The sequence below is a fragment of the Macaca fascicularis genome, chromosome 16, assembly GCF_037993035.2.
Source record: "Macaca fascicularis isolate 582-1 chromosome 16, T2T-MFA8v1.1".
NCBI lineage: Eukaryota > Metazoa > Chordata > Mammalia > Primates > Cercopithecidae > Macaca > Macaca fascicularis.
Window position 1 is genome coordinate 33,193,783 of NC_088390.1, and position 24,533 is coordinate 33,218,315.

General features: G+C 53.8%; 1 protein-coding gene and 1 pseudogene across 2 annotated transcripts in view; one reads left to right on the forward strand and one right to left on the reverse strand.

Annotated features, from left to right (window-relative positions):
* Positions 1-3,707: 3,707 nt before the first annotated feature.
* On the forward strand, positions 3,708-14,356 carry LOC135967811 (galectin-9-like; annotated as a pseudogene).
* A 945-nt stretch (positions 14,357-15,301) lies between these two features.
* The window catches only part of NOS2 (nitric oxide synthase 2), a 36,739-nt gene continuing 27,507 nt past the window's right edge, over positions 15,302-24,533 (reverse strand). For both annotated transcript variants that reach the window (XM_065531118.2, XM_065531119.2), the window contains exons 19-26: positions 24,007-24,188; positions 22,453-22,616; positions 21,281-21,488; positions 19,633-19,720; positions 19,130-19,251; positions 18,549-18,697; positions 17,399-17,593; positions 15,302-15,880 (exon numbers count right to left, since the gene is read on the reverse strand). In XM_065531118.2, coding sequence (XP_065387190.1) covers positions 15,773-15,880; positions 17,399-17,593; positions 18,549-18,697; positions 19,130-19,251; positions 19,633-19,720; positions 21,281-21,488; positions 22,453-22,616; positions 24,007-24,188 — 1,216 coding nt within the window. In that variant the 3' untranslated portion in view covers positions 15,302-15,772. The remainder of the gene's footprint in view (positions 15,881-17,398; positions 17,594-18,548; positions 18,698-19,129; positions 19,252-19,632; positions 19,721-21,280; positions 21,489-22,452; positions 22,617-24,006; positions 24,189-24,533) is intronic.

The window sequence follows — 24,533 nt, forward strand, 5'->3', positions numbered from 1 at the left end:
TGGGCACAACCAGGAACAGAGAGCAAGTTCTGACTCAGCAGAGGGATCGATTCATTCCATGCAAAGAGCTGCACTGTCAAGGCCAACACGAGCCAGGGGCTCAGCTCACGGCATCACACCCAGTCCTCTCAGAACTCTGCCGGGTGGTGTTACTGTCCTGCCGTTCAGAGGAGGGAACTGGGGCACAGGCAGGTCAAGCGACTTGGCCAATGTCTGAATTGCTAGTGTACAGAGCTGGGAGGGGAGCCAGTGGGACCATAAAACCAGTGCAAAAATCCATCCTTCTGCATCCTGCGGAGCAAAAGTGAGTCCGGTTGTTTTCCTGGGTTTCCTGGACACACAGATCTAAATTCCACAGCAGCCTCGCCTGGCCAATCTTAAAACAACAAATTTATACTCTTAATGATTCTGGAGGTCAGATGTTAAAATCAGCGTGTCAGCAAGGTTGTTTCCTTCCGGAGGCTCCAGGGGAGAATCTGTTTCTTTTCCTTTTCCAGCTTCTAGAAGCTGCCTGCATGCCTTGGTTTATGACCCCTCCTGCCATCTTTAAAACCAGCAGCTTTGTCCAGGCACAGTGGCTCATGCCTATAATCCAAGCACTTTGGGAAGCCAAGACAGTAGGATCTCTTCAGTCCAGGAGCTGGAGACTAGCCTAGGCAACAAAGTGAGATCATGTATCTACAAAAAATAGAAAAAAATTAGACGAGCATAGTGGTGCATACCTGTACAGCCAGCTACCTGGGAGTCTGAGGTTGGGGGAATTGTATCAGCCTGGGAAAGTAGAGGCTGCAGAGAGCTGAGATCACACCACTGCACTCCAGCTTGGGTGACAGAGTGAGATCCTGTCTCAAAAAAAAAAAAAAAAAACATAAAACAAACAAACAAACAAACAAAAAACCAAAACTTCTTGTTGCTTCTGTTGTCACATCTCCTACCTCTGACTCATTCTCCTGCCTCCCTTTTATAGGATCCTTGTGATCACATTGGGACTACCTGTAAAATCAGGACAATCTCCCCATGCCAAAATTATTAATTCAATCACATCTGTGAAGTCCCTTCTACAACATATTCACAGTTTCCGGGGATTCGAATGTGGATGTTTCTGGGGGGTGGCCCACTGATACCCAGTGTTATAAGTTTCTTGTAAATCCTTCCAGAGATATTTTATTTATAAATAAATAAATGCAAGTCCATAGCCTTCCGTCACCCACTTTTTATACCAATGGCATCATTCCATATCAGTGCTCAGAGTTCTGTCTTCCTCTTTTTCTTTTCTTTTTAAGGCTACACAGAACCTATTATATGGAAATACCCTAATTTATTTCACTTTTCTCCTGTTGGAAGACATTTAAGCTCTTTCCAATGCTTTGCTTTATAATCTTGTGTATTATAATACTGCAATGAATAACCTTGTTTGTAGGATAACTTTCTATTTAAAATTTCATTTTTCAGGCCAGGCATGGTGTTTCATACCTGAAATCCTAGCCCTTTGGGAGGCCGAGACAGAAGGATCACTTCAGCCCAGGTGTTCAAGACCAGCCCTGGCGACACATCGAGAACCCCTCTTTTCAAAAAAACTTAAAAATCAGTGGGGCATGGTGGCATGTACCTATTTGGTCTCAGCTATTCGTGAGGCTGAGGTGGGAGGATCACTTGGGCCCAGGAGGTGGAGGCTGCAGTGAACCATGATCACACCCCTCACTGCACTCCAGCCTCGGCAACAGAGGGAGAACCCATCTCAAACTAAACTAAACTAAAATAATCTTGTTTCTCAGAATTTGAAGGCACCATTTCAGACATTTTGAAAACTCACAGAACTTTTTTGGGGAACTTGTTGCCTTGGAGATTAACCTGCCCTGTCCCGCCCCCATGATCTGTACTTGCTCTTTCTCCCTCCTGGCTTCCTTAATTAAGCCTTGTGTGTACTTGCGAGCCCACGTCCATCACGCTCTGCCTTCAATTCTAGACGCTGTGGTGTGAATACGCTTGAGTGGAGGCCGCATGCTTCCCAGGAGGGTGTGTATTTCCAGCGTTGTCTCTCATGATGGTATGAAAGGCTCTGGAGAGAATCACAGGCCTCCACAAACAGACAAGGGGAAAAATGTTCCACAGACATGTTTCAGGAATAACAGGCTTCCCGATCCTAGGTCATGCTGGTCCATACCTGGATCAGGCTGACTCTCCTTCCCCCACACTGCGGGTGTAGACAGGGACAAGAAAGAGAAGTCAGAGACACAGAGAAGCTGTGCTTTGCTTGAGGTCACTAAAGTACTTAATGGCAGAGTTCAGAGCTGACCTGAGGGGCAACAAAAGACACCCCCTCATAATCCATGGGGAGCAGAGTCTATCTGAGTCAGATCCCAGATTTCCTGGGGCTTTCACGGTGCCAGGTGTGTACACTGAGCTAGGACAGGTTTCCCAGGGTCCTGTGTGGTCACACAACTCAACAATACAGACCAGAAAGCAGTGGGCAGTAGGCTGAATTTGGCTGGCGGGTGTTTTCTGTTTGGCCTTCACAGTGTTTCTTCTAACTTGTTATTATAGGAAATTCAAACATGTAGAGAGAATTGTACCATCAACAACACACACCCATCACTCTGCTCCAACAACGATCAACTCAGACCTATCTTGCTTCATCCTATACCCTCCCTCGCTTGCTTCCCTTCCCACCTTCAGATATGAAAATACCATTCCATTGCAAATATTTCATTGTGTATCTCTATAATATGGGAATTTGGGGAATTTCATTTGAGACAGAATCTCGCTTTGTTGCCCAGGTTGGAGTGCGGTGTCGCGATTGTGGCCTCAACCTCCCAGGCTCAAGCGATCCTCCCACCTCAGCCTCCCAAGTAGCTGGGGTTAAAAGTGTGTGCCACATCAGGCTATTTTTTTAGTTTTTGTAGAGATCCCGCTATGTTGCCCAGGCTGGCCTCAAACTCCTGGGTTCAAGTGATTGTTTTGCCTCGGCCTCCCAACATCCTGCGATTATAGATGCGAGCCACTGTGCCCAGCCAGGAAGTTTTACATAATCCATTTTGACAAAAATTTTCCTCCAAGAAATTAGAAAGTTTTACAGAAAAATAAATTCAGATTTCTGTCTTCTCTTAAAAATTTGGAAGCTCTGCCAATCCTGGGCCTAGATGGTAATCACTGGTTAGCGCTGAGTAGATGTTGACTTTTTAGATGAGGGGTGTGACGTCTACTTTGCCACAGTCCCCACCACTCCCTACCTGGCCATCTGACTCATAACACATCCCTGCCTGGCTCCTTTAGGCATTTAATTTGTGTTGGAAATTGACCTAAAGGAGATATTAGAGAAGACATTAAAAACCTGAAGAATGTGAAAATCAGCCAGGAGATAGAACTGTGCTTTAATGCGGGTTATAGAACCACACTGGATATGAGGCATTTCGGAATAAACTTTGAAAACTGGAAGTACCAGTTTGTGAATTTTGCTCAGAGAGATCAAGGTGGGGGGTGGGTGACAGTGGAGAAGCATCTCCTATGTGCCAGTCTCTTCCATCACAGGCCTTTTCTCATGAAATCATCAGTCACATGCAGTAGGAGAAACACCTTCCCATTTTACAGATGAGAAAACTGAGGCAAAGAGAGGTGAAGTAGGCTTCCCAAGGCCACTCAGGTCATGAGCAGCAGAGCTAGGATTCAGACCTGGAGTTGGCCTGACTCTGAAGTGATGCATCCTCACCATGGCCCATCGCTCCTTTAAAGAGCCCCGGAAGACAGAATTTGACAAAGTGGTAGCCCGTGGGGCCTGGGATGGGTGAGGAAACTACACTAGGGCTTGGGGCTGCTGAGGGCCTGAGGGAAGGAATGGGGAGCCCGGGGGCAGAAGTAGAGGAGGCGGCTGCCCCATGGCTGCAGAGGGCATCTGGGAAGAGGTTCTGCTGAAGGTGGCCAGGAGGGCAAAGGTCACGGTGGCCATCGTTATATGGTGGTGGTGGGGAGAGGGACATGGTTTCTTCTTGTGCCTCTCGGGTGAGTCAAAGATTTACCCTCCAGACCCCTGATGGGTCTCTTTGGCCCCTTGAGCCTCCTGAGTCCCCAGCCAAGGCCCTGGGCGCTTTACTGGGAGCTTGGCATGAGGTCCAGCAGCCCCCATTACTACCTAGTTCCTTACCAGCCCGGGGCGTCTGCCTGCCTCTTCCCTGCCTGGAAGGAAGGCCTTCAGCCTGGTGCGTTCCTGATGCAGCCTCCACCGCCTCTCAGACTCTCACACAAGCTCAGCTCCCTGTCGTGTCCTCTCAGGGCCAGGCTTCTCCTTATCACAAGCTTAGACTGTCTGAGTAACTAATTGGATTTGTGTCTGCCTCCACACAGGACCCTAAGACCCCTGGGGCTGAGACTCCGTATATACTGGTCATAGCCGCACCCCATCCCCTTGCATGGCGCTGTCACACCCAGGCCGGCCACTGACTAGCGCTGGAGGGGAGCAAACAGGAGGCCGGCCACCTGACTGATGGTCCCACACCTTTTCCCTGCAGGCCGTCCCCTTTTCTGCGACTGTCCAAGGGGGTCTCCAGGACGGACTTCAGATCACTGTCAATGGGACTGTTCTCAGCTCCAGTGGAAGCAGGTGTGTGTGTGTGTAATGGATGGAAACGTTTCACTCCAGCCTCGTCCCTTAGTAAACCACTGGGCCTGGGAGTCTGGGTTAGTTCAGACGACAACATCCAAGCTCACGTGCCTGGCTCAGGGGAGGCCCAATGCGTCCCTAACCCATGCTGCCGGGCACCACTCCGCAGGCACAACCTGCAGCCAGGGGCGCCATTAACCTGGACTCCGGGATGAATGGGGCCCTGGGAGCTGGCGGTCTAAGGAGGGAGTGGGATGGTCAGAGTTGGAGGATTATGTTCTGGGTTGAACTTTGCACAGTGTAACTAAGAGTTACAAAAATCAAACTTCCTCCTTTTCCCATCACTGCTCTCATCCACTCTGAAGCTCTCCTTCTGCTGATGTGAAAATATTGAAAATCGCCATCAAAAGTAATTTGGTCTCTTTTGGTTTCAAGGCCTTTTCTGGAAACTACTAAATCAATTCAAAATACTAACATTGTATTAGGGCTCTTTCCCACCCCCTCCTCCCTCCCAAGGTGGGCTGTCTGGGAACAGAGAGGAGCTCACATGACTTCTCAGGGACTGGGAAGGCTCTAGACTCTCAAAAGGATCTGGCTGACCCCTGCCGGGGCGCCCCGACTGGGTGGCACAGAGGTGTGCAGCTCTCTCTTGTCTTGGTGGGAGACCACGGGTGGCTGCCTGCTGAAGTCTGTGGGGCCCACAGAAGAGCCTCTTGGACTCATTGCTCTCTCACAGAAGCCCCTCTGCCTCAGTCCCAGAGGACCTCTCCTTCTGGGCCTCGCAGATCCCTGCTCAACCTCAGCTCGGCCACCTAGATTCTTTTTTTTTTTTTTTTTTTTGAGACGGAGTCTCGCTCTGTCACCCAGGCTGGAGTGCAGTGGCCGGATCTCAGCTCACTGCAAGCTCCGCCTCCCGGGTTCACGCCATTCTCCTGCCTCAGCCTCCCGAGTAGCTGGGACTACAGGTGCCTGCCACCTCGCCCGGCTAAGTTTTTGTATTTTTAGTAGAGACGGGGTTTCACTGTGTTACCCAGGATGGTCTCGATCTCCTGACCTCGTGATCCGCCCGTCTCGGCCTCCCAAAGTGCTGGGATTACAGGCTTGAGCCACCGCGCCCGGCCTGATTCTTAGTGACCTCCCCCAGGAGATGCCAAGGGCAGGGAGGCCCCTGATCCCCCTGAACCCTCCAACCAGGGGAATCAGGACCAAGCCTCTGATCTTCCGCCCCTTCCTCTCTCCCTCTCCCTCCGCCTCCCCCACCTGCCAGCACCAGGAGGGCTTCCCACTCCCATCCTGTGGAACAGAGACAGATCCTACCTCAGAGGGCGCTCTCCTCTCAGGAGCTTTCTGCCTCTCCCTTCCTTGGGGCAGGAATTTCCAAAGGACTACAGGGATGAAGCTGAAGGACTCCAGGGGAAAAATACATACAGAGATATTTCAGATGTAATCGTCTTCATTTATTCATTTAATTAATTGATTTTTTTCTTTTGAGACAGAGACTTTTTCTTTCACCCAGTCTGGAGTGCAGTGGTACGATCATAGCTCACTGCAGCCTCGAATTCCAGGACTCGAGTGATCCTCCCATCTCAGCCTCCAGAGCAGCTGGGACTACAAGAGTGCACTATGATGCCCAGCTAATTAATTTTTCTTTTTAAGTAGAGATGAGATCTCGCTGTGTTGCCCAGGCTGGTCTCGAACTCCTGGGCTTAAGTGATCCACCCACCTTGGCCTCCCAAAGTGCTGGGATTACAGGCGTGAGCCACTGTGCCCAGCCCCAATTTCACATGCTCTCTACAGTTGTTCTCTTCTTTCCCACTTAGTCAGGCATGTGCTGGCTTCCAACAAGTGTCCACTGGCACGGAAGGCTCTGTCTTCTAGGTGTGCTTAGCAACTTCCATCTTTGGTACCAATTGGTAATCACTTTCCAAGACCTATGCTTCTTGTTTGCTCATGCCAGCACTTTTCCTTAACCATTTTCTACTTATTTTTAGAAAATCATACTGTAAAGGCAAAATGTAATAATTGCACAAAAACACATTAGATCCAAGTTAGAGAAAAAAAAGGATGCCAACCAAGCAGTCTCTGCCAGGCAGGTTCTATGCAAGATCCCAGACAAATGCAGGGCAGAGGCGCCGAGGCCCTCCTATGCCTATCACTGGCAATAAACCATGCCACAGAGAACTATTTGCTTTCCCTGGGCCTAGGTTTGCTGTGGACTTTCAGACCGGCTTCAGTGGAAATGACCTTGCCTTCCACTTCAACCCTCCATTTGAAGAGGGAGGGTAAGTGGTGTGCAACACAAGGCAGAAAGGAAGCTGGGAGCCTGAGGATAGGAAGATGCACATTCTCTCCCAGCAGGGAATGCCCTTTGACCTCTGCTTCCTGGTGCAGAGCTCAGATTTCAAGGTGAGCAGGAATCCTCTCCCCACCTCTCAGCCCTGGGACCCCCCAGCCCTATCAGGTGAATGGCTTTTAAGTAATCACTTCAATTGACATTCAGCCAGAATGACACCACTATACAGATAACACGACCATTTCCTTGTAAGGTGTTACCCATGGCTGCATAGTCTCCTTCTGCACCTTCACCTGAATCTACAGGTGTGCCTGCTGCTTCTTTTACTCTGAAAATAAGAACTAGAGGAGTCATCACGTTGCTGTTTGATGTTGTGTGTCTTTGAATTCCAAGCTCATTCCATTCCTCTGCTGTCACCATTCCTCCTCTCCAGGTCCCTGGTAACATTTACTTTTCAGCGACATTGTTCCAGCCTTTATCCAGGGTCTATTAAGGGTATAGTTTTGTAAGCACATTGCAAATTACCTTTGCAAGTAGTGTAGGTCTCTGGGCTTGAGAAGCCGGTGGGTAAGTCAGTCTGAATATGCTTATCTGAGATAAGGATGTTCCCATCCACTCAGTATGCAACCCGAGGTCACCTCTCCTCTGTTCCCCGTGAGCATTTTATGCATATTTAAATAATACCCCTGCAGCCATAAAAACAAACAAGATCATGTCGTTTGCAGGAACATGTATGGAGCTGGAAGCCTTTTTCCTCAACAAACTAACGCAGGAGCAGAAAAGCAAACACCACATGTTCTCTTATAAGTAGGAACTGAATGATAAGAGCACATGTACACAAGGTGGGAGACAACACACCCTGGGCCCTTGTGGAGGAGGGAGAGCATCAGGAAGATTAGCTAATGGATGTTGGGCTTGATACCAAGCTGATGAGTTGATCTGTGCAGCAAACCACATGGCACTCGTTTACTTAGTTAACAAACCTGCACATCCTGTACTCATACCCTGGAACTTAAAATAAAAGTTGAAGGGGATGAGCACAGTGGATCATGCCTATAATCCCAGCACTTTGGGAGGCTGAGGAGGGCAGATCACTTCAGGTCAGGAGTTCAAGACCAGCCTGGCCAACATGGTGAAACCCTGTCTCTACTAAAAATACAAAAATTACCTGGGTGTGGTGGTGGGCACCTGTAATCCCAGCTACTCGGGAGGCTGAGGCACAAGAATGGCTTGAACCACTGTGCTCCAGCCTGGGAGACAGACTGATACTCGATCTCAAAAAAAAAAAAAAAAAAAAAAGTTGAAGGTAAATAAATAATAAATAAATGAAGCCCCAGGTGAGCTAAGACTAGAAAGACAAACCTACTGCAGTAAACGACCAGAAGAACGAAAACCCAACCACTGGAGCCCAGTAGAGACTCGGGTTGATGCCCTTCGGGTCACACACGTTCCTGTAACTGGCCCCACAGTGAGGCCCAGACTCAGGTCTTCATTTTCTAGAAGGAGGGTCCAGGAGCGCAGGGGGGGTCCCCATCCCGGCCTGGGGAACCTGCCCCAGAACACGTGCTCTCCTGTGGCAGGTGATGGTGAACGGGAGTCTCTTCGTGCAGTACTTCCACCGCGTGCCCTTCCACCGTGTGGACACCATCTCCGTCAATGGTTCTGTGCAGCTGTCCTGCATCAGCTTCCAGGTCAGACTGTCCACCTGTACCGGTCCCCGGGGCTGGGATGCAGGGCCCAGCATAGCTGTGCCTTGGCCCTGCTGGGTGGACCCAAGCCAGTCTCCTACCCAGGTGACTCTGGGGACAACCTCTGCTTCCCTGTCCCAGTGCCTGCCCGCCCCTTCTCCTCTGTCACTCTGCCCCTCCTTCTGTGTCACTGTCTCTGTCCAGAACATCTGCCTTGGTCTCCCAGGCTCCTCAGCTGCCCCTTTCTCTTCATCCCTCAATTTCCACCCTGGTTAGGAGGCCATGTTGTTCTAGAAAGAGCCCAGGCTCAGGAACCAAACTGAATCCAGTTCAGATTCCCAGCTCTGCCATTCATCCTCTGTGGGATCTTAGACAAGCGACTTTGCCTCTCTCAGCCTCGGCTTCCTCATCTGTAGAATGAGCATGGTCATTGCCTGCCCCCCGTGGGTGGTTGTGTGGTTCAGTGAGGAGACAGATATCAGAGGTCACACAATGGCCCCCTGGGCCCACACCAGGGTCTGTTTGACCTCTGTGTTTTAAAGACTTTGAATGTGTTGCCAACATCTGAAAGGTCAGGAGAGCCGGGTACGGTGGTGGAGGTCTGGAATCCTGGCTACCCAAGAGGCTGAGGCAGGAGAATCGCTTGAGCCCAGGAATTAGTTCTGCCTGGGCAACACAGCAAGACCCCACCTCTAAAAAATTCTTGTTTGAATAACAAAATAAAATAAATAAAACTAAAGAAGGTCAGGAGATACTAATACCACATGAAAAACGGGAAGATGAGGGTATGCTGGGCACACATTCCCACAGGGCACCAGCAGCTGGATGGGAGCTGCTGTTACCCTTTTGGCATTCGAGGGAGCTCCCTGAGATGAGCGAAGTGCGCAGTAGGCCCTCAGCAAATCTGGGCTCCTCACCCTTTGGTCCTCGTCTCTCATTCCCTCCTTCCCTGACTCTCTCCCCTGCAGGTGGAAGGGAAGAGCTGGAGGGAGACTGCCCCCCTGTGCTGCTCACCGGAGCCTGGCCCTTTCCCCTCCCGCCTCGGCGTTGCCACATCCCTCTGCCTTCCTGATCTCTCCCTCTTGCCCCTGCCTCTGCCTTTCAGCTTCTTCTTGGCTCCATTAATGCTTCTCCTTACCACCCAGTGCCTTTTGTTTTAACAGAACCCCCGCACAGTCCCTGCTCAGCCCGCCTTCTCCATGGTGCCGTTCTCCCAGCCTGTCTGTTTCCCACCGAGGCCCAGGGGGCGCAGACAAAAAGTGAGTTCGACACAGAGGCCCTGGGTGGCTGAGCAGACAGCAGGACACCAGGGCCTACGGGCACCATCGTGCCCACTCAAGAGTTCCCTGTCTCTGTCCGCTGGGCACCCAGAGCTGGGGACCTGGGAGTCACCCTGGATTCTTCACTCCCCCTTCTTTATGTCTCTCCAAGGCACCAAGGGTCCTGAAGCCACCGACAAGGCTCAGGCCTCTGGGATTCCTCACCATGACGACAGGGGTCCAGTTCCCCACCCCCCACACCCAACCACTGCCGCAGTGGCCTTCTTATAAGCAAATCTGATCACACCCTCTCCCTGCTTAAAAATCTTAACAGCCCCAAGCCCTTCAAATAAAGCCCAAATTCCCCAGCAGGGCATACAGATTCCTCCCGAGTCTGGCCCCAGTCAACCTCCCTGCCTCACCCCCAACCCACGAAGCTCACGCAGCCTCCACGGCTCACGCGAGGCCCTCTCGGGCCACCATGCTTTTGCATATGCTGTCCCTGGTCCCGGAAGCACCCTCTGCCAGCCTGTCCCCAGCACACGCCTAATTGCCCTTCCATGCTCTGCCTAAGTGTCTCTCCTCTGGGAGTCCTCCCTGCCCAGAATATTGTTGGACGCTCCCGCCATGTCCCCATGGAGTCTGTACATATCTGTGCCATGCCAGTTCACAGCACCCCATTGTAACTGTGTTTGTATGTCTGTCCCCGTCACTCAACCCCATCTCCCTATGCACATGAGGCCCCAGAGGGCTAGGACCATGGCTTATTCATTTGCAGAGTGCCCGGCAGTCAGTAGGGGCTCAGTGAATGAATGAATGAATGTGGAATGTGGTTCTCACAGCCAGGAAGAATGGGATACCAGCCAGGGCAAGAACAGTCTACTGGGTGGGGCAGGATCCAGGATAAGGAGGCGAGCAGCCCTTCCTCTGGCCACTCAAGCAGTGGGGACTGGGAGGAGGGGCGCTTTGTCTACACAGTCTTCCTATGGCCCATTACGGTACAGACAGGGTACCTGCCTCCTGCCACGCTGACTTCAGGACTGGTTGAGCCCCGGGGAACTTTTGCAGGGCAGCCCAACTTTGGCCCTGGTCCTGGCACTGGGGAGGATAGAAAGTGTGCTGGATACAGTCAGACAGAACTGGCTGCCGTTTTGGATTTGGTCCCTTCCACCTGGGCGAGCTTGGGCAAGTTGCTTAATCTTTCTGAGCCTCACTGCCTCACCAGGAACACAGGAGCTGAGGCTGCTTCCCTCACTGGAAAGCACTGAAGCCCAGGAATCGACCCACAGCAGGCCTTCAACAAATACCCCTTCTCACCTTACGGGTGAGATATGGCACTGGAAGTAACGCTCTTGGCTGTGGGAGCTACAGAAAGCAGTGCAGTCTCTATCAAACCCAGTCTTCTCTCTCTTGAGAGGAACAAATGGGGATACCTTACCTCCCAACCCCAAAGCCCTGTGCACCTGGAGGTAAAAATCTGGGTACCACGGGTTCAGGAAGGCTTGCTTGGGAGCAAGAGGGAGGTGGGTGTTTCTGGGCAGGCATTTCTCTTTTCTTTTTTCTTTTTGTTTTTTTTTTGAGACGAAGTCTTGCTCTGTGGCCCAGGCTGGAGTGCAGTGGCGCGATCTTGGCTCATTGCAAGCTGTGCCTCCTGGGTTCATGCCATTCTCCTAACTCAGCCTCCTGAGTATCTGGAACTACAGGTGCTCACCACCACACTCGGCTAATTTTTTTTTTTTTTTTTTTTTTTTTTTTTTTGTATTTTTAGTAGAGACAGAGTTTCACCGTGTTAGCCAGGATGGTCTCCATCTCCTGACCTCATGATCTGCCCACCTCGGCCTCCCAAAGTGCTGGGATTACAGGTGTGAGCCACCGCGCCCGGCCCTGGGGAAGCATTTCTGAGCACAAGAGCCTCCCTGGAGTTCTGCCATCGTCTCTTCCCGTTCTGTGGTGCCCGCCATAACCACCGTTCTGACTCCCCTCACCCCTCCAGCCTCCCGGCGTGCGGCCCGCCAACCCGGCTCCCATTGTAAGTCTCTTGCTTTCTTTTTGGATCCTCTTCATTTTGGCTCTTCTGGGCTCATGGAGGAGGCGGGGCCAGGCATTGGGCCTCTCCCATTGGGAGTGGGGAGGGCAGAGGCCAGACCGTTGACCGTCTGCCCGGCCTGGCGAGGTGGGGGGTTGGATGTCGTTGGCTGGCCGTGATGAAACAACCTGAGTTGCCAGCCTGTGGGCAGCCACGGAAGACCGTGTCCCACATTCCCTTCTCCCACCTGCAAAGGGAGGCTAGGCTGAGAGAGGTTTCCCTGAGAGGAAAGATGGGCCAGAGCCACCAGCGTCCCCATCTGTCTTCTCCAGGGTTCTAACCTTTGCCCTCCCTCATCCCCTTGAGAGAAGAAACACCTGGACCCACCCTCTGTGGGGTCTGTGGGGCCATTGGGCTGATTACGCCCCCTGGAGGTGCCTGCCGTGTGGCGCCCTCTGGTGGGAGCTGGTGGTCTTCACATGGGAGAGCCTGGGTGAGACCTGGTTTCTTTCCTCCAGACCCAGACAGTCATCCACACGGTGCAGAGCGCCCCTGGACAGATGTTCTCTGTAAGTCTACAAGTTCTGGACAGTTCACAGCTGCACAGTGTCCTCCTTCACCAAGAACTAAACTGCCTAGAGCCCCAGAGTCAGGAAGAAAGCGGTTTAGCAAGGAGGATGGGGACATCTGGGGCTGAGTCCTTGGCACAGGTGACATGTGGCTAAAGCTGTTCTTGGGACAGCAGAGATTCTGGAAGAAGCAGGATTTATCCAGTGGTGGAAGAGGCAGGTTCCCTAGAGACCGGGAGGGAAACTGGTCCACCTGTCACCAAGTGGGGAGTGCAGTGGCCCCAGCACCCGGATGTGAGGTTCCCGGCCCTGCATCCTGCGTCCCCGGGATGTCACTACTGATCACAGGCTTAAGCTGTTCTCCTGATGGTGCAAATCAGGCCGGGAGTTTAGCGTTAGTGGGGCTGCCTATGGAGGGGTTGAGGGGCAGGTGACCGTGGTGGGGTCCGGGAACACGGCAGGAAGTTCCAGGAAGGCTAACATGAAAAGGGAGGTGGACGGGAGAGTCCAAGGGCCAAAGCCTCATGAGATCAGCCTCACAGTGGAGGCCCCTCTGGAATGCGTGGGTGCGCGTGAGTGAGTGCTCGTGCACACATGTGCTCTCCCATTGAATTTCCTGGTTTCTTTTCAACAGACTCCCGCCCTCCCACCTGTGATGTACCCCCACCCCACCTATGTAAGTGGTTTCTCAGGGAGGGTGGAGGTTCTGTTTGTGGTGGGCAGGCTGGGGGTGAAGAGCCACTGTGGGGGTATCCACTGGCCTTGAAAAATGAAAAGCGGTCCTTTGGTAAGCTGAAGGGCTTCAAAGCATCCCAGTGAATTAGAAGACTGTAGAGAGGAGCTTTCAACCTTAAAACTGTCATGTCAATGTGAGCACATTGCATAGCCCTCCCTTTTCACCCCACGAGTCTTGTTGTGTTTGGCCAAAGTTCCTTTCTTTTTTTTTTTTTTTTAAGACGGAGTCTCGCTCTGTCACCCAGGCTGGTGTGCAGAGGTGCGATCTCGGCTCACTGCAAGCTCCGCCTCCCGGGTTCACGCCATTCTCCTGCCTCAGCCTCCCAAGCAGCTGGGACTACAGGCGCCCGCCACCACGCCCAGCTAATTTTTTGTATTTTTCAGTAGAGACGGGGTTTCACTGTGTTAGCCAGGATGGTCTCAATCTCCTGACTTTGTGATCTGCCCACCTCGGCCTCCCAGAGTGCTGGGATTACAGGCATGAGCCACCGCGCCCGGCCCAAAGTTCCTTTCGTGACACTAATCTAAGCCCATTAATTTGAGGAGCACTGGAAAGTTTTCCTTTGGCTTTTATGGAACGAAGTAAAGATATCACGGGCTTCCTCTCAGCTGACAGCCCAGATTCATGGGAACTGGTACAGTGTTCCCCTTTTGCATGGTGGGCTGCCCTGGCTGCCACTGGCTGACCCATGCCTCTCCTTCTGAAAGCTGATGCCTTTTGTCACCACCATTCTGGGAGGGCTGTACCCATCCAAGTCCGTCATCCTGTCGGGCACTATCCTGCCCAGTGCTCAGAGGTAAGCCAAGGGCTCCAGTGACCTCTGGGAAGAGAGAGCCCTTCAAGGTCATTCCAGTCATTCCCTTGGCTTCAGGCAGGCTGTGGATGACAGGGAGGAAATGGGGCCCAGAACTCAGTGGACAAAGGTCCAGATGGGCCGCCCACCCCAGGTTCCACATCAACCTGTGCTCTGGGAGCCACAGCGCCTTCCACCTGAATCCCTGTTTTGATGAGAACGCTGTGGTCCGCAACACCCAGATCAACAGCTCTTGGGGGTCTAACAAGAGGGGCACAGCTGGGGAGAGAGGAGGAGTGGGCAGCGAAGACGAAGCCCCACGCTCATTCCCCTCCCATCCCCCACGCAGCTCCACCCCAGTCCCAAGCCACCAGCTGTCCACTCCTGGTGGGAGGTGACCTCCTCAGCCCCTCCCCTCTGACCTTTAACCTCACTGTCACCTTGCACTCTGTATCAACCCTTCACCCCCTCCAAGAAAGCTAGTCTGATGGCATCCCACTGGCCTCCACCAACTGACCAGAGTGCTGTCTTCAGGGGACTGGCTCCTTTCCCAGTGTCTTTGAAATAGAGAAATGAAAATGCTTGTTGGCACATTCATGTGGGTTGACCGTGGCTTCCTTAACTCATTTGGAGACATTTTGGAGCCTGTGGAATTGGGCGGGGGTGCTGCTGAGAGGAGTGGGACGGGAGAGCATGGACTCCCTTTGGGCAGTGGGTCCTGACCTCACACCTCCTCCCAGACGGTCCCTCGCAAATCCCAAGAGGGTGTTGGAGAAAGCAGGCTGGGGCTCCAGACTTTTGGGCAGGAGTCTCGGACACAGGAAGGGTGGTAACGGGGGACCCCAGGAAACAGCCCCATGCTTCCGAGATGGGAGAGGGGCTGGGGCAGAGCCTGTGAGGGCCACAGCAGGGCCAGAACTGGGCTCCTCAGACCTGGTGTCCCAGTGGGAGGAGGTGGCTTGGGGAAGGGGTGTCAGGAGAAGCCGACCCGAAGCACCGTTTAGGTGTGTGTTCCATTGTGGGTCTCCCTGGCATTAGGGGTTAGGGCTTGCGTGGGAAAAGTGGCTCTGTGCCCATGTGTGGGGTTCGGCCAGCCACTGGAAGCCCAGCTCCGCATCCAGCTGATGCCAACACATCCTGCTTGGCCCAGCAAGAATCCATTTCCTCAGGCCCCATAGACCAGCACAAGCTCCATCTGCTGCTGTCACACCTGGCAGCCATTTCAGAGGAGCCATGGCCTGCCTGGGGTGTTCCTCTGTGGAGGATCTGTCCAGGCTGTGACACCCACCAGCTCCCCACTCTGAGGGGAGCTTTCCCTACAAAACACCCACACACACATAGAGTGTGATTAAAATAAAATGCAATTCATATAAATATCTCCATCAAGGAATCATACAGGGAAGGCCCAAGTGGCCATAGGGAGCAGACTGGGGTGTTAGTTTTTTAAATACCGAGGCATAAATAACTGTACACAAGGCAGTTAAATACACAGTGGCGCAACAGCACCTCCTGGTGGTCACATGAAGTGGTGCACTCAGCAGCGGGTTCCATCTTTCACCCACTTGCCAGGTCTGGCATTGAAGCGTTCGTCTCCAAGGGACCAGGGAGGCCCCAGCTTGAGAGAGGAGGCTCCGATCAATCCAGGGTGCTACTTGGTAGGAGGTCAAGTAAAGGGCTTGATGGGGAACGAGGTGAGGAAATAAGACTTGAGGCTGGGGGATATCACTTTTCTCCATCCCCCCAGGCCCTGTGACCTCAGAGCTGGCTCCTTGGTTAAGTTCTGTGCCGGCAGTTTTAACCCCTCCTGTGGGCCATCAGAGGGCTGACATCTCCAGGCTCCTGGGCTGCGCTGCCGCCCCGTCCTTCTTCGCCTCGTAGGGAAATACAGCACCAAAGATATCTTCATGATAGCGCTTCTGGCTCTTTTAGGTGGAAACAGAGACCAACGTGTCAAGTCCAGGCTGGGATGAGCCCCCGGGGCTGCCCAGCTTCCCTGTCACGTGGACCTTCATGAGCCATCTGTCTTCCCCACTGTCATACTTAGATTGTGCTGGAATCTGGTTTAGAGCCTAACCCCGCTCAGCACCTGCTCTGGAGCAGGCCCTCTAACCATCTCCAAAGCTTTACTTGGCATTCCCATGTCCTGCCCAGCGCTCACCTCCCACCCAAGACGCTCCAGGAAGTGTGAGCTCTGAGATAAATATGTTTGGGAAACGCTACATCCTTGCTTCGCTCCCAGCCTTGAAGGGTCCCGACGCACAGCAGCAGGTTGAAGCCTCCCAGAAGCCTTGTAGTAAAGCAACGTGCTTGCCTTGGCTTAACTAAGCCTGTCCCAGGCTATTCGACCTTGCAACTTTTTGATGCCAAATATCTACTGACCCATTCAACCCATTTGGGGAAATGCCTGTTATCTCCTCACTGTCCTTCCAACACGCCAGCTCAACTCCCACCCCCGGCCTTTGTACCTACTGCCCCCTCCAGAGCAGCCCCGAGTGTTTCCTTCAGTATCCACGGGGCTCCTCCTCGCTATCTCGGGTTTATTCTCAGACGCCGCCTTCCAGCTCTGCCTTCCCTGGCCGCCTATTTACAATTACACTCCCCAGCGTTTCCTGGGCTGTTTCCTGCTGTTTTTCTCTGAAGCATTACACCTCTTTCTTTTGGGTTTGTCAGCCCTAGTAGAATGTAAGGAATTTTTGCCTGATTCATTTACTGGTCTATCCCTAGCACATAGTAGATGCTCAATAAATGTTCAGTTGAACATATGAATGTGTCTTAGGGAGAGTATGGAAGTGACAGTCACAGGGTTTGGAATCAGAGAGAGGCAGACTGAACTCTAGGCTTTCATATTCACTGCTGTGGACCCCATAGGCCCCCTTCCCTCTGTAAAACAGGGTGCCTCCCTTGTAAAATCGTTGGCAGGACTGAATGAAATGTCACATGAGAATCCTTGGCAAGCACTTGGCCTGTGGAAACCCTTGATAAATATCACTATTATCTTCATCAGTGAAATGCAAGCCCTTGCTGCCGCGGGGATGCGGGTGAGCAGACGCCAGCCTGGGTGTGAATAAGAAGTGTGAGGTTCACACGAGGCTGACGGGGGCAGCCTTGCTCTCCCCTGTGTTCACAGCCTTGCTTTGGCCACACAGATACTTTCTGAAAGGGGGCTTGGAGAGAGGCCAAGGAGACTCTCCTGCCCCCATTCCACAAATGGCAAAATGGAACCCATTCACCCGACTTCCCAAAGCTGCGACCAGTCCGGGATGTGCAGCGGGGCCTTCTGACAGCCCACCCAGCTCAGATCTCAGCCACTGCTAAGATTCTCTTGGGATCCAGAACTTTTCTGGGCCTGACTCCCCTGGGTCTACCGGCCACCCCTGGTCCTGGCTCCAGTGGCCTATGCTCTTGGCCAACACCCTCAGCCCACACACCCCCTACTATACCTTGAGCTGAAAGAAATAGTCCTCGACCTGCTCCTCATTCAAGTTCAGCTTGGCAGCCACCAGCTGCTTCAGGGTGTGGGCCACATCCCAGGCCATGCGCACATCCCCGCAAACATAGAGGTGGCCCGGCTCCTCGTGGAGCACACGGAGCACCTCACTGGCCAGCTGCTGCCGCAGGATGTCCTGAACATAGACCTGAAACCAGAGGAAGTGGTGGGTCCAGTCCCCAGCTGCTGGGGACAAGGCTTGCAGACAGGCCTGCTGGCCTCAGGGAGGCGGGGAGAGGGCACTAAGGGCTGTGGAGTGAGTCCCCTCCCAGCCAGGACCTTGCACGGGGCCAGGCTCAGGATGAGGAGGAGCACAGATGCCCCGGGGGCTGGGCTGGGAGTAGAGAGATAAATGCTGGACACAGTCCTGCCCTCGAGGGGCTAACCATCAAGTGGGGCTCCCAGACTGTCTCTGGATTTGCCATGCTTCAAAGAGGCATCAATAAAGGCAGTCCCCCCGCCCAGGGCTCTGCCTACACCCCAGAAAAAGGAGCCTCTCAATGCAGACTGTCCATCAGGTCCCTGCAGGATGGGGATCCTGGGCTCCCCAGCTAGACGGTCCAGGAGTCAGTCGGACACTCTCTGCTCCGGCTCCGCACAGGATGCACACTGGCCCCAGCACTGGGCACAGAGCACTGGACCCAAAAGGTGCCCTGGTGGGACAAGTGTGTGAAGGCCGAGAGTCTATTCTGACACCCCAGGCTCAGGGGGCAACGCGGCCTGGGGGCAGCAAAGACCCTCTGAGGGCTGTGATGGAAGCGTTGGCCGCCCTCCAGCCTTGCTGGGCTTGAGCGTAGCCAGCCTGCACCACCTCTCCCTGGGCAGTTGCGTGTCCCAGGGGACCTGCTGGGGACCTTCAGCAGGCTGAGCTGTAGGCTTAACCCGCGTGTGACCTAGGTTAGTCCCGAACCTCTCCAGGCCTGTCACTTCTTCTATATGAGAGGGCGTAACACTCTTCACAGCATCGCCCTGATGGTTGTGAACTACCCGCACTTCAGAGCTCAGGAGCTGAAGGCTCAGGGAGGCGAGGGGCCTGTGGGGACCCAGGGCTCACCCTGGAGCCTGTGTGTGTAATGCTTCACCTGCTTCGAGGATGCATTTACCTTGGGCTTGCCAGGCAGGCGAGAATAGGCTGTGTGCACCGCATGCAGCACCCCCTTCTGGGCCATCTCCAGCATCTCCTCCTGGTAGATGTGGTCCTCATCTGGGCGGCGGCACCCAAACACCAAGGTCATGCGGCCTCCCGGCACTCCTGCAGGAGTCCCGGGCTGTTGTTACCATGTCGGCCACCAGAGGGCGCCACGGCGCCAAGTCCAACTGGAATTCTCATTTCACTCCCACTAGCTATTTAACAGCATTATCCCCACTTTACAGATGAGGAAACTGAGGCCCAAGGCATTCAGATCACTCATCCATAGTCACTGAACTGAAAGTGCGGATGCAAAATTCCCTCAGCCCATCGGAGGTCAAAAGCAGGGACTTTTCAGTTACCTCCACTCCCAGGAGGGGGAGCCCCGGCTACGATGTGGGAGACATTCTAACCCACAGAGTCCCACACAGGGAGGCAAATTTGGGAGGCCTTCCCTCCAGAAAGGTCCGGGAGCCGTTTGTGGGGCTGCGGTTCTGCTTCTAGGCAGGCGCTGCCCGCTGGTGCCCCTCCCACCTGGGAAGCCTCCAGCCTTACCCTTGTGCTGGGAGTCATGGAGCCGCTGCTGCCAGAAACTGCGGAAGGGGGCGATGCCTGTGCCAGGCCCGACCAGGATGCAAGGATGGGAGGGGTCCTCGGGGAGGTGGAAGCCGCGGGCGCTGAAGAGGACAGGAGAAGAGGGGGCCAGTCCTCAGACACCCCGGGCCCACACACACACTGGGTGCCTCGGGAGCTGGGCCTGTGGGGGGCGGTCGTGAGGGGTTGGAGAGGACAAGCAGCTGCTATTTGATTTCCCACATCCTGCAGGCTGCTTCACCTCTGTCCAGCCACCAGCACCTCCCCCAGGTCCTTCTGAAAAAGGGCCAAGCTTACTGGACTCTGAAACCCACTTGTCACCACTGTCCCTGCTAGAGACAGCCACACCAGTGTAACCCCAGTGGGGGCTCCGAGCAGCACCTAAACCCCAGATCCCTCCCTTTCCTCCCGGAACCCCCAGGGGTCAGTGGTCCCACAGGGGACAGAGCGGAAGCGGTGCTTACTTTCGTATGAAGCAGGGCACTGGGTCTCGGGGCTTCAGGCTGTTGAGCCATGTGCTGCAGACGCCGTGGTGCAGGGGACCCTGGCCATCTGCAACAATAACACAAAGTGACCAACGTCCCCACCGCCCATGCGCAAACTGTACCAGCTGCTCCGCCCACACCACGGCCTCCTTGGATGCCCCCACTCAGGCACTCTCAGGACTCAATGAGCAGCTGTTTGTCCTCCTGGTTCTGAGCGCCACCCTCTGAGAGCGCAGAGCTGAGGAAGGTTGAAAGGGACTTAGAGAGGCTGCAAGCTGCTCCTTCTGCCAATGCGGAAACCGAGTCCCGGAGAGGAAAAGTGACTTGGACAAGATCACTCAGGTCGTGGCGGAATCAGGTGGACAGCTCAGGTTCCCTGACTCCTACTCCAGTGCTCCTTCCAAAGACTTTCTCCAGGAGCACCCCCAGCTCACCTCTGAGCTCCACTGACAGCAGCATGAAGTGACCCCTCGGGGTGGCCACTGCTGTGTGCGCTCATGAGCGTGGCCCTTGCTGGCAGCAACCCTGGGTGGTGGATGAGCTCCGTGCATTTCAGCCTGCTCTGGGCCTCGCTTTCCTCCTCAGTGGCCCCTCCTGGGCTTGTAGAAACCCAGGAGGTCTCTCTGGGTTCTGTTCCCCTTACAGTGGCCCAGCACTTGAAGGAGGCCTCCCACCAACTGCAGAGGTCCCCCTGGTTTCCTCGGGCTCTCAAAGTACATGTCGGCCTCTCCTCTCCTGGTCTGGGTGGGTGTTCTCTAGCAGGGCAGAGTCTCTGCCAAGGTTTTATAAACTGTGTTTTTGCTTCCTAGAGGACAGAGGGCTCGGAAGTGTGGACAGCTCCCAGCTTTGCCAACCCAGGCAACTCTCAGTTACAGAGGGCAGGGCAGGGGGCAGAGGCCGGTGGTGGAGCCGAGACCACCTGGATGAGATGTTGGCCTCCCCATCAATGGCAGCATCACCCCCCCTTCGCTGCCCTCTGTGACCCTGACCTTTCCTTCTTGGCTTCTGCACAATGAAAATCATGTAATTATTTCTATGCCTATCTCTCCACTGCTGCCTCTAGATGCTCCCTGAGGGCAGGGCTGATGTCTTCTGTATTTCCCCACCCACCCCAGTGCCAGGCATGGGGAGGTGTGAAATAAACCATCACTAAATGAGCTCAGTGAGCGAATGAACAATCAATGCAGACTCCCCTGCGTTCAGGATGCACAATCAGGAAGACTAAGAACCACTGGATTCTCACCAAGGGTTGGGTGCTCTCCACGTCTGATCTCATTAAATTGTCGCCAGAGTAGTGGGACAGTGGAGTGGTGGAGGACTTGGACTCAGCAGTTGGACTACCCAGGTCCGAATCTCAGCTCTCCACTTACTAACAGTGTGACTTTCTGTGCCACCTGTAAAATGCACACAGTGCCTACCCCACATGGTAACTGATCATATACACAGAGAAGGCTTGGTTTAGTGCCTGGTTCCTAGAGATCTCTCCCACACGCCTCCTAATACTGTTAACAACTCTAGGCTGTGGGTGTTCCCTCCCTCCTTGAACTGATGAGGGAGCTGAATCCGAGTTGATGAACAGATGCCCAATAAGGAGTGGAGAGGGCCTGCTCCAGAGCCCTGGGCTCACCTTGGGTGTGGTACGTGACCACGGCCACAGTCAGGTGGATCTCCGTGGGCGTGTGATCCCGGGAGGAGCTGATGGAGTAGAACCTGGGCTTCAGAATGGGGAGCTGGGAGAGCAGGAAGCCAGCAGACACCCGCAGGGATGGGAACTCCTCCAGCACCTCCAGGAACGTGGGGCTGTTGGTGAACTTCCACTTGCTGTACTCTGAGGGCTGAAAGCCAAGGGTGATGTGAGTGACTCGGGGCGCCTGCCCCATTTTGGGGGAAAGGCTGTCACAACCCAGTATTCATTCACTCACTCAACAAACAAGTCCATGTGCCAGGCACTGTCCAGGGTGCTGAGACTACCAAGCTTGCGAAGAAATAGTTCCTGTCCTGGTGAAACTCAGTCCAGTACATTTATCTAACTTGTGTTACCTCCACTCTCAGCAACTCATGGGCAGGGGTCAAATCTTTATTGTAATTTACTTGGGGCAAGACTTTGGAACCAATCAGACCTGGGTTCAAATCTTGACTGGGTGTCCTCACTATGGAATCTCATCCCAATTACTTACCTTTTGTGAAACAAGGATAGCATTGCCTACCTGGTGGGGATGTTATGGGAATTAAACCAGAAAACATGTACCAAGCTAGTACATTGCAGCCACAAAATAATGGTGGTGGGGGTAGTTGGAATCAAGATAATTAGCTATAATGATGATGATAATAATGACAAGCAGTGCCGTTTGCAGACTTGGAACCAGACAGTTGCAGGTGAGTTAATGCATTCTCTCATTAACTTATTAATTCAGCTGTCCATCTGTCACTCTGTCCATAATGCCCATTTATCCATTCATCCACACCATCCATCCCCCAATACATCTTAAGTGACAACTTTATTCCAGTTTTGGGGAAAGCAAAGACAGATAACGATGGCTCCCCTTTCTAGCTAATATTCAAGGCAGTGCACTCTGGCTGCATCCTGCAGACACTTGGAAAAACTCAGTTCACTCAACACAACTGTGTCCCAGACATGGGCCAGCGGATGATGCCTGGCTTCCCACCAGCCTTTGACAGGTCTCACTTTGGGAAACTGGGTGGATCCCTCTTGGAAGTTAAAGACCAGCTCTGGGCTTTGGCTCCCCACATGCTGGGACCCCCCACATACCCCCACTGCCCACCAGCCCTGATCTTCACCTGGCACAGGGCCTCCAGCTTCTGTCTCTCAGTTGCTTCTGTGGCCACCTGGGCCAGCTTTTGGAGCAGCAGCTGGGTTGGGGGGGTGGTGATATCCAGGAAGTAGGTGAGGGCCTGGCTGAGCGAGCAGGGGGGCAGCCTCTTGTCACTGACCCAGTAGCTGCCTGGACGGGGAAGGAAGGTGTCAGGATGGAAAAGAGGCCCCATTCGGGATTCTCAGAAGGTAGCGAGGCCCCCAGGCAGACACCCCCTGTTCTCCAGCTGCAGGGGAAAGGAGGCTCTGAAATCTTGGTTCCAAGAGCAAAAGACAGGAAGGAGGTGGCGCATAGAGAAAGGATTGCCAGGGAAGGCTGAACACCAGCCCCCCAAGGGGCACTAAGTTGGCGTGGTCCTGATGAACTAACCATGTCCTTCCCTGGCCCAGACCTGAACTTTAGCAAGACACCCACTGGCGATCTACAGACTCACAATGACTAAATCCACCAAAGACTAATGGATACCTCACAGGCCAGTTGTTCACTCAGAGAAAAGCCCATGACTGCAGTCCCCTGGGTGCTGTACCAAGAGGTGCTGGGTGAGCAGAAGATGAGCCCAAAGGGAAGTCCCGGGGGGCAGCATGCAGGGCAGTCACAGCACAGACTCTGGGGCCAGCAGACACGGGTTCAAACCCTGGCTCCCCACTTCCTAGGTGACTGAAGCCTCTGGGCCTTGGGTTCCCTCCATGTGAAACAGATCTGATACCAAAACCTATCTTGCTGGGTTGGCATGAGCACTGAATCAAACCGTGCACATAATAGCTCGTGCTGTACCTGGCACACAGATGCTTTCTAAATATTAGGTAAAAATATGAGCATGACATTATCTCCTCTGGAACAGAGGCATAATGAACCACATCCATCACCCTACAGTCACAAGGACGTCTGTCTCGTTGTCCCCATGTCTCAGGTTCTCTCACTTTCTCCTGGACAGTGGGGAGCACCACCAGGCTCTGCCTCTCTGGTCCCACTTTCTTTTTTATTTTTTTGAGATGGAGTCTCTGTCACCCAGGCTGGAGTACAGTGGCAAGATCTCTGATCACTGCAACCTCCACCTCCTGGCTTCAAGCAATTCTTGTGCCTCAGCCTCCCGAGTGACTGGGATTACAGGCATGAAGCACCATTTCTGGTTAATTAGTTTTGTACTTTTAGTAGAGACAGGGTTTCATCATGTTGGCCAGGCTTGTCTCAGACTCCTGACCTCAAGTGATCCACCGGCCACAGCCTCCCAAAGTGCTGGGATTACAGGCGTGAGCCACCGTGCCCGGCTTATCCCACTTTCTCACTTTGGCCACTGCATGGCGGGGATGTTGTTATCACTGGGGAAACTAAGGCCAGGGAGCGATGCCTTATGGGCTAGGACTGTTTTCATAACTGCTTTCACAAGAGCTTTGGCGGCCCACCCTCTCAGCAGGAAGGGCAGGGATGGCTGTCACCGGCAGGCCCAGGCCCAGCCCCTCAGCCAGGTGGGGTGGCCGGAGGATGCCAGGCAGCACTGGCTCTCTGGCCTGGGGCTCACCGCTCTCGTCCAGGGCCTCCAGGCGCACTGTCTGGTGGGGTGCGGGGCCGTCCACCACTCGCTCCAGGATGCCTTGGACCAGGGCGGGCTGGTTGCCTGGACAAACCCCGAGGTGCTCCCCCGGCAAGTAGTTCAGGCCTTGGCCGTCCTCACAGGAGAGTTCCACCAGGATGGTGGCACGGCTGGGGAAGGAAAATGAAGCCTCAGGTGACGTTGGAGGATTTCCTCCAGGGCTCCTGATGGGCGGGCCAGTTTCCCCAGGAAATGTGCCCTCCTTTCATTTTCCTGGCTGGTTCCACAAGCCTGGGCCACCACCCTGAGCTTGGGATGAGGGATCCCCACAGGCAGGGGTGCTCGAGAGGGCCCCGGGAGCTTCCCTTTGGGGAGGAGGGAGCCCACCCCTTCCCAGCAGCCCTCTGAGTCCCCCAAGGGCTTGGCCACAGCCTCTGCCTGGAGAAAGCATCCCCCTTGGAGACACGTGGACATCAGAAGAAACCTTTCCTTGTTGCCAGGACAAACCCTGTTCT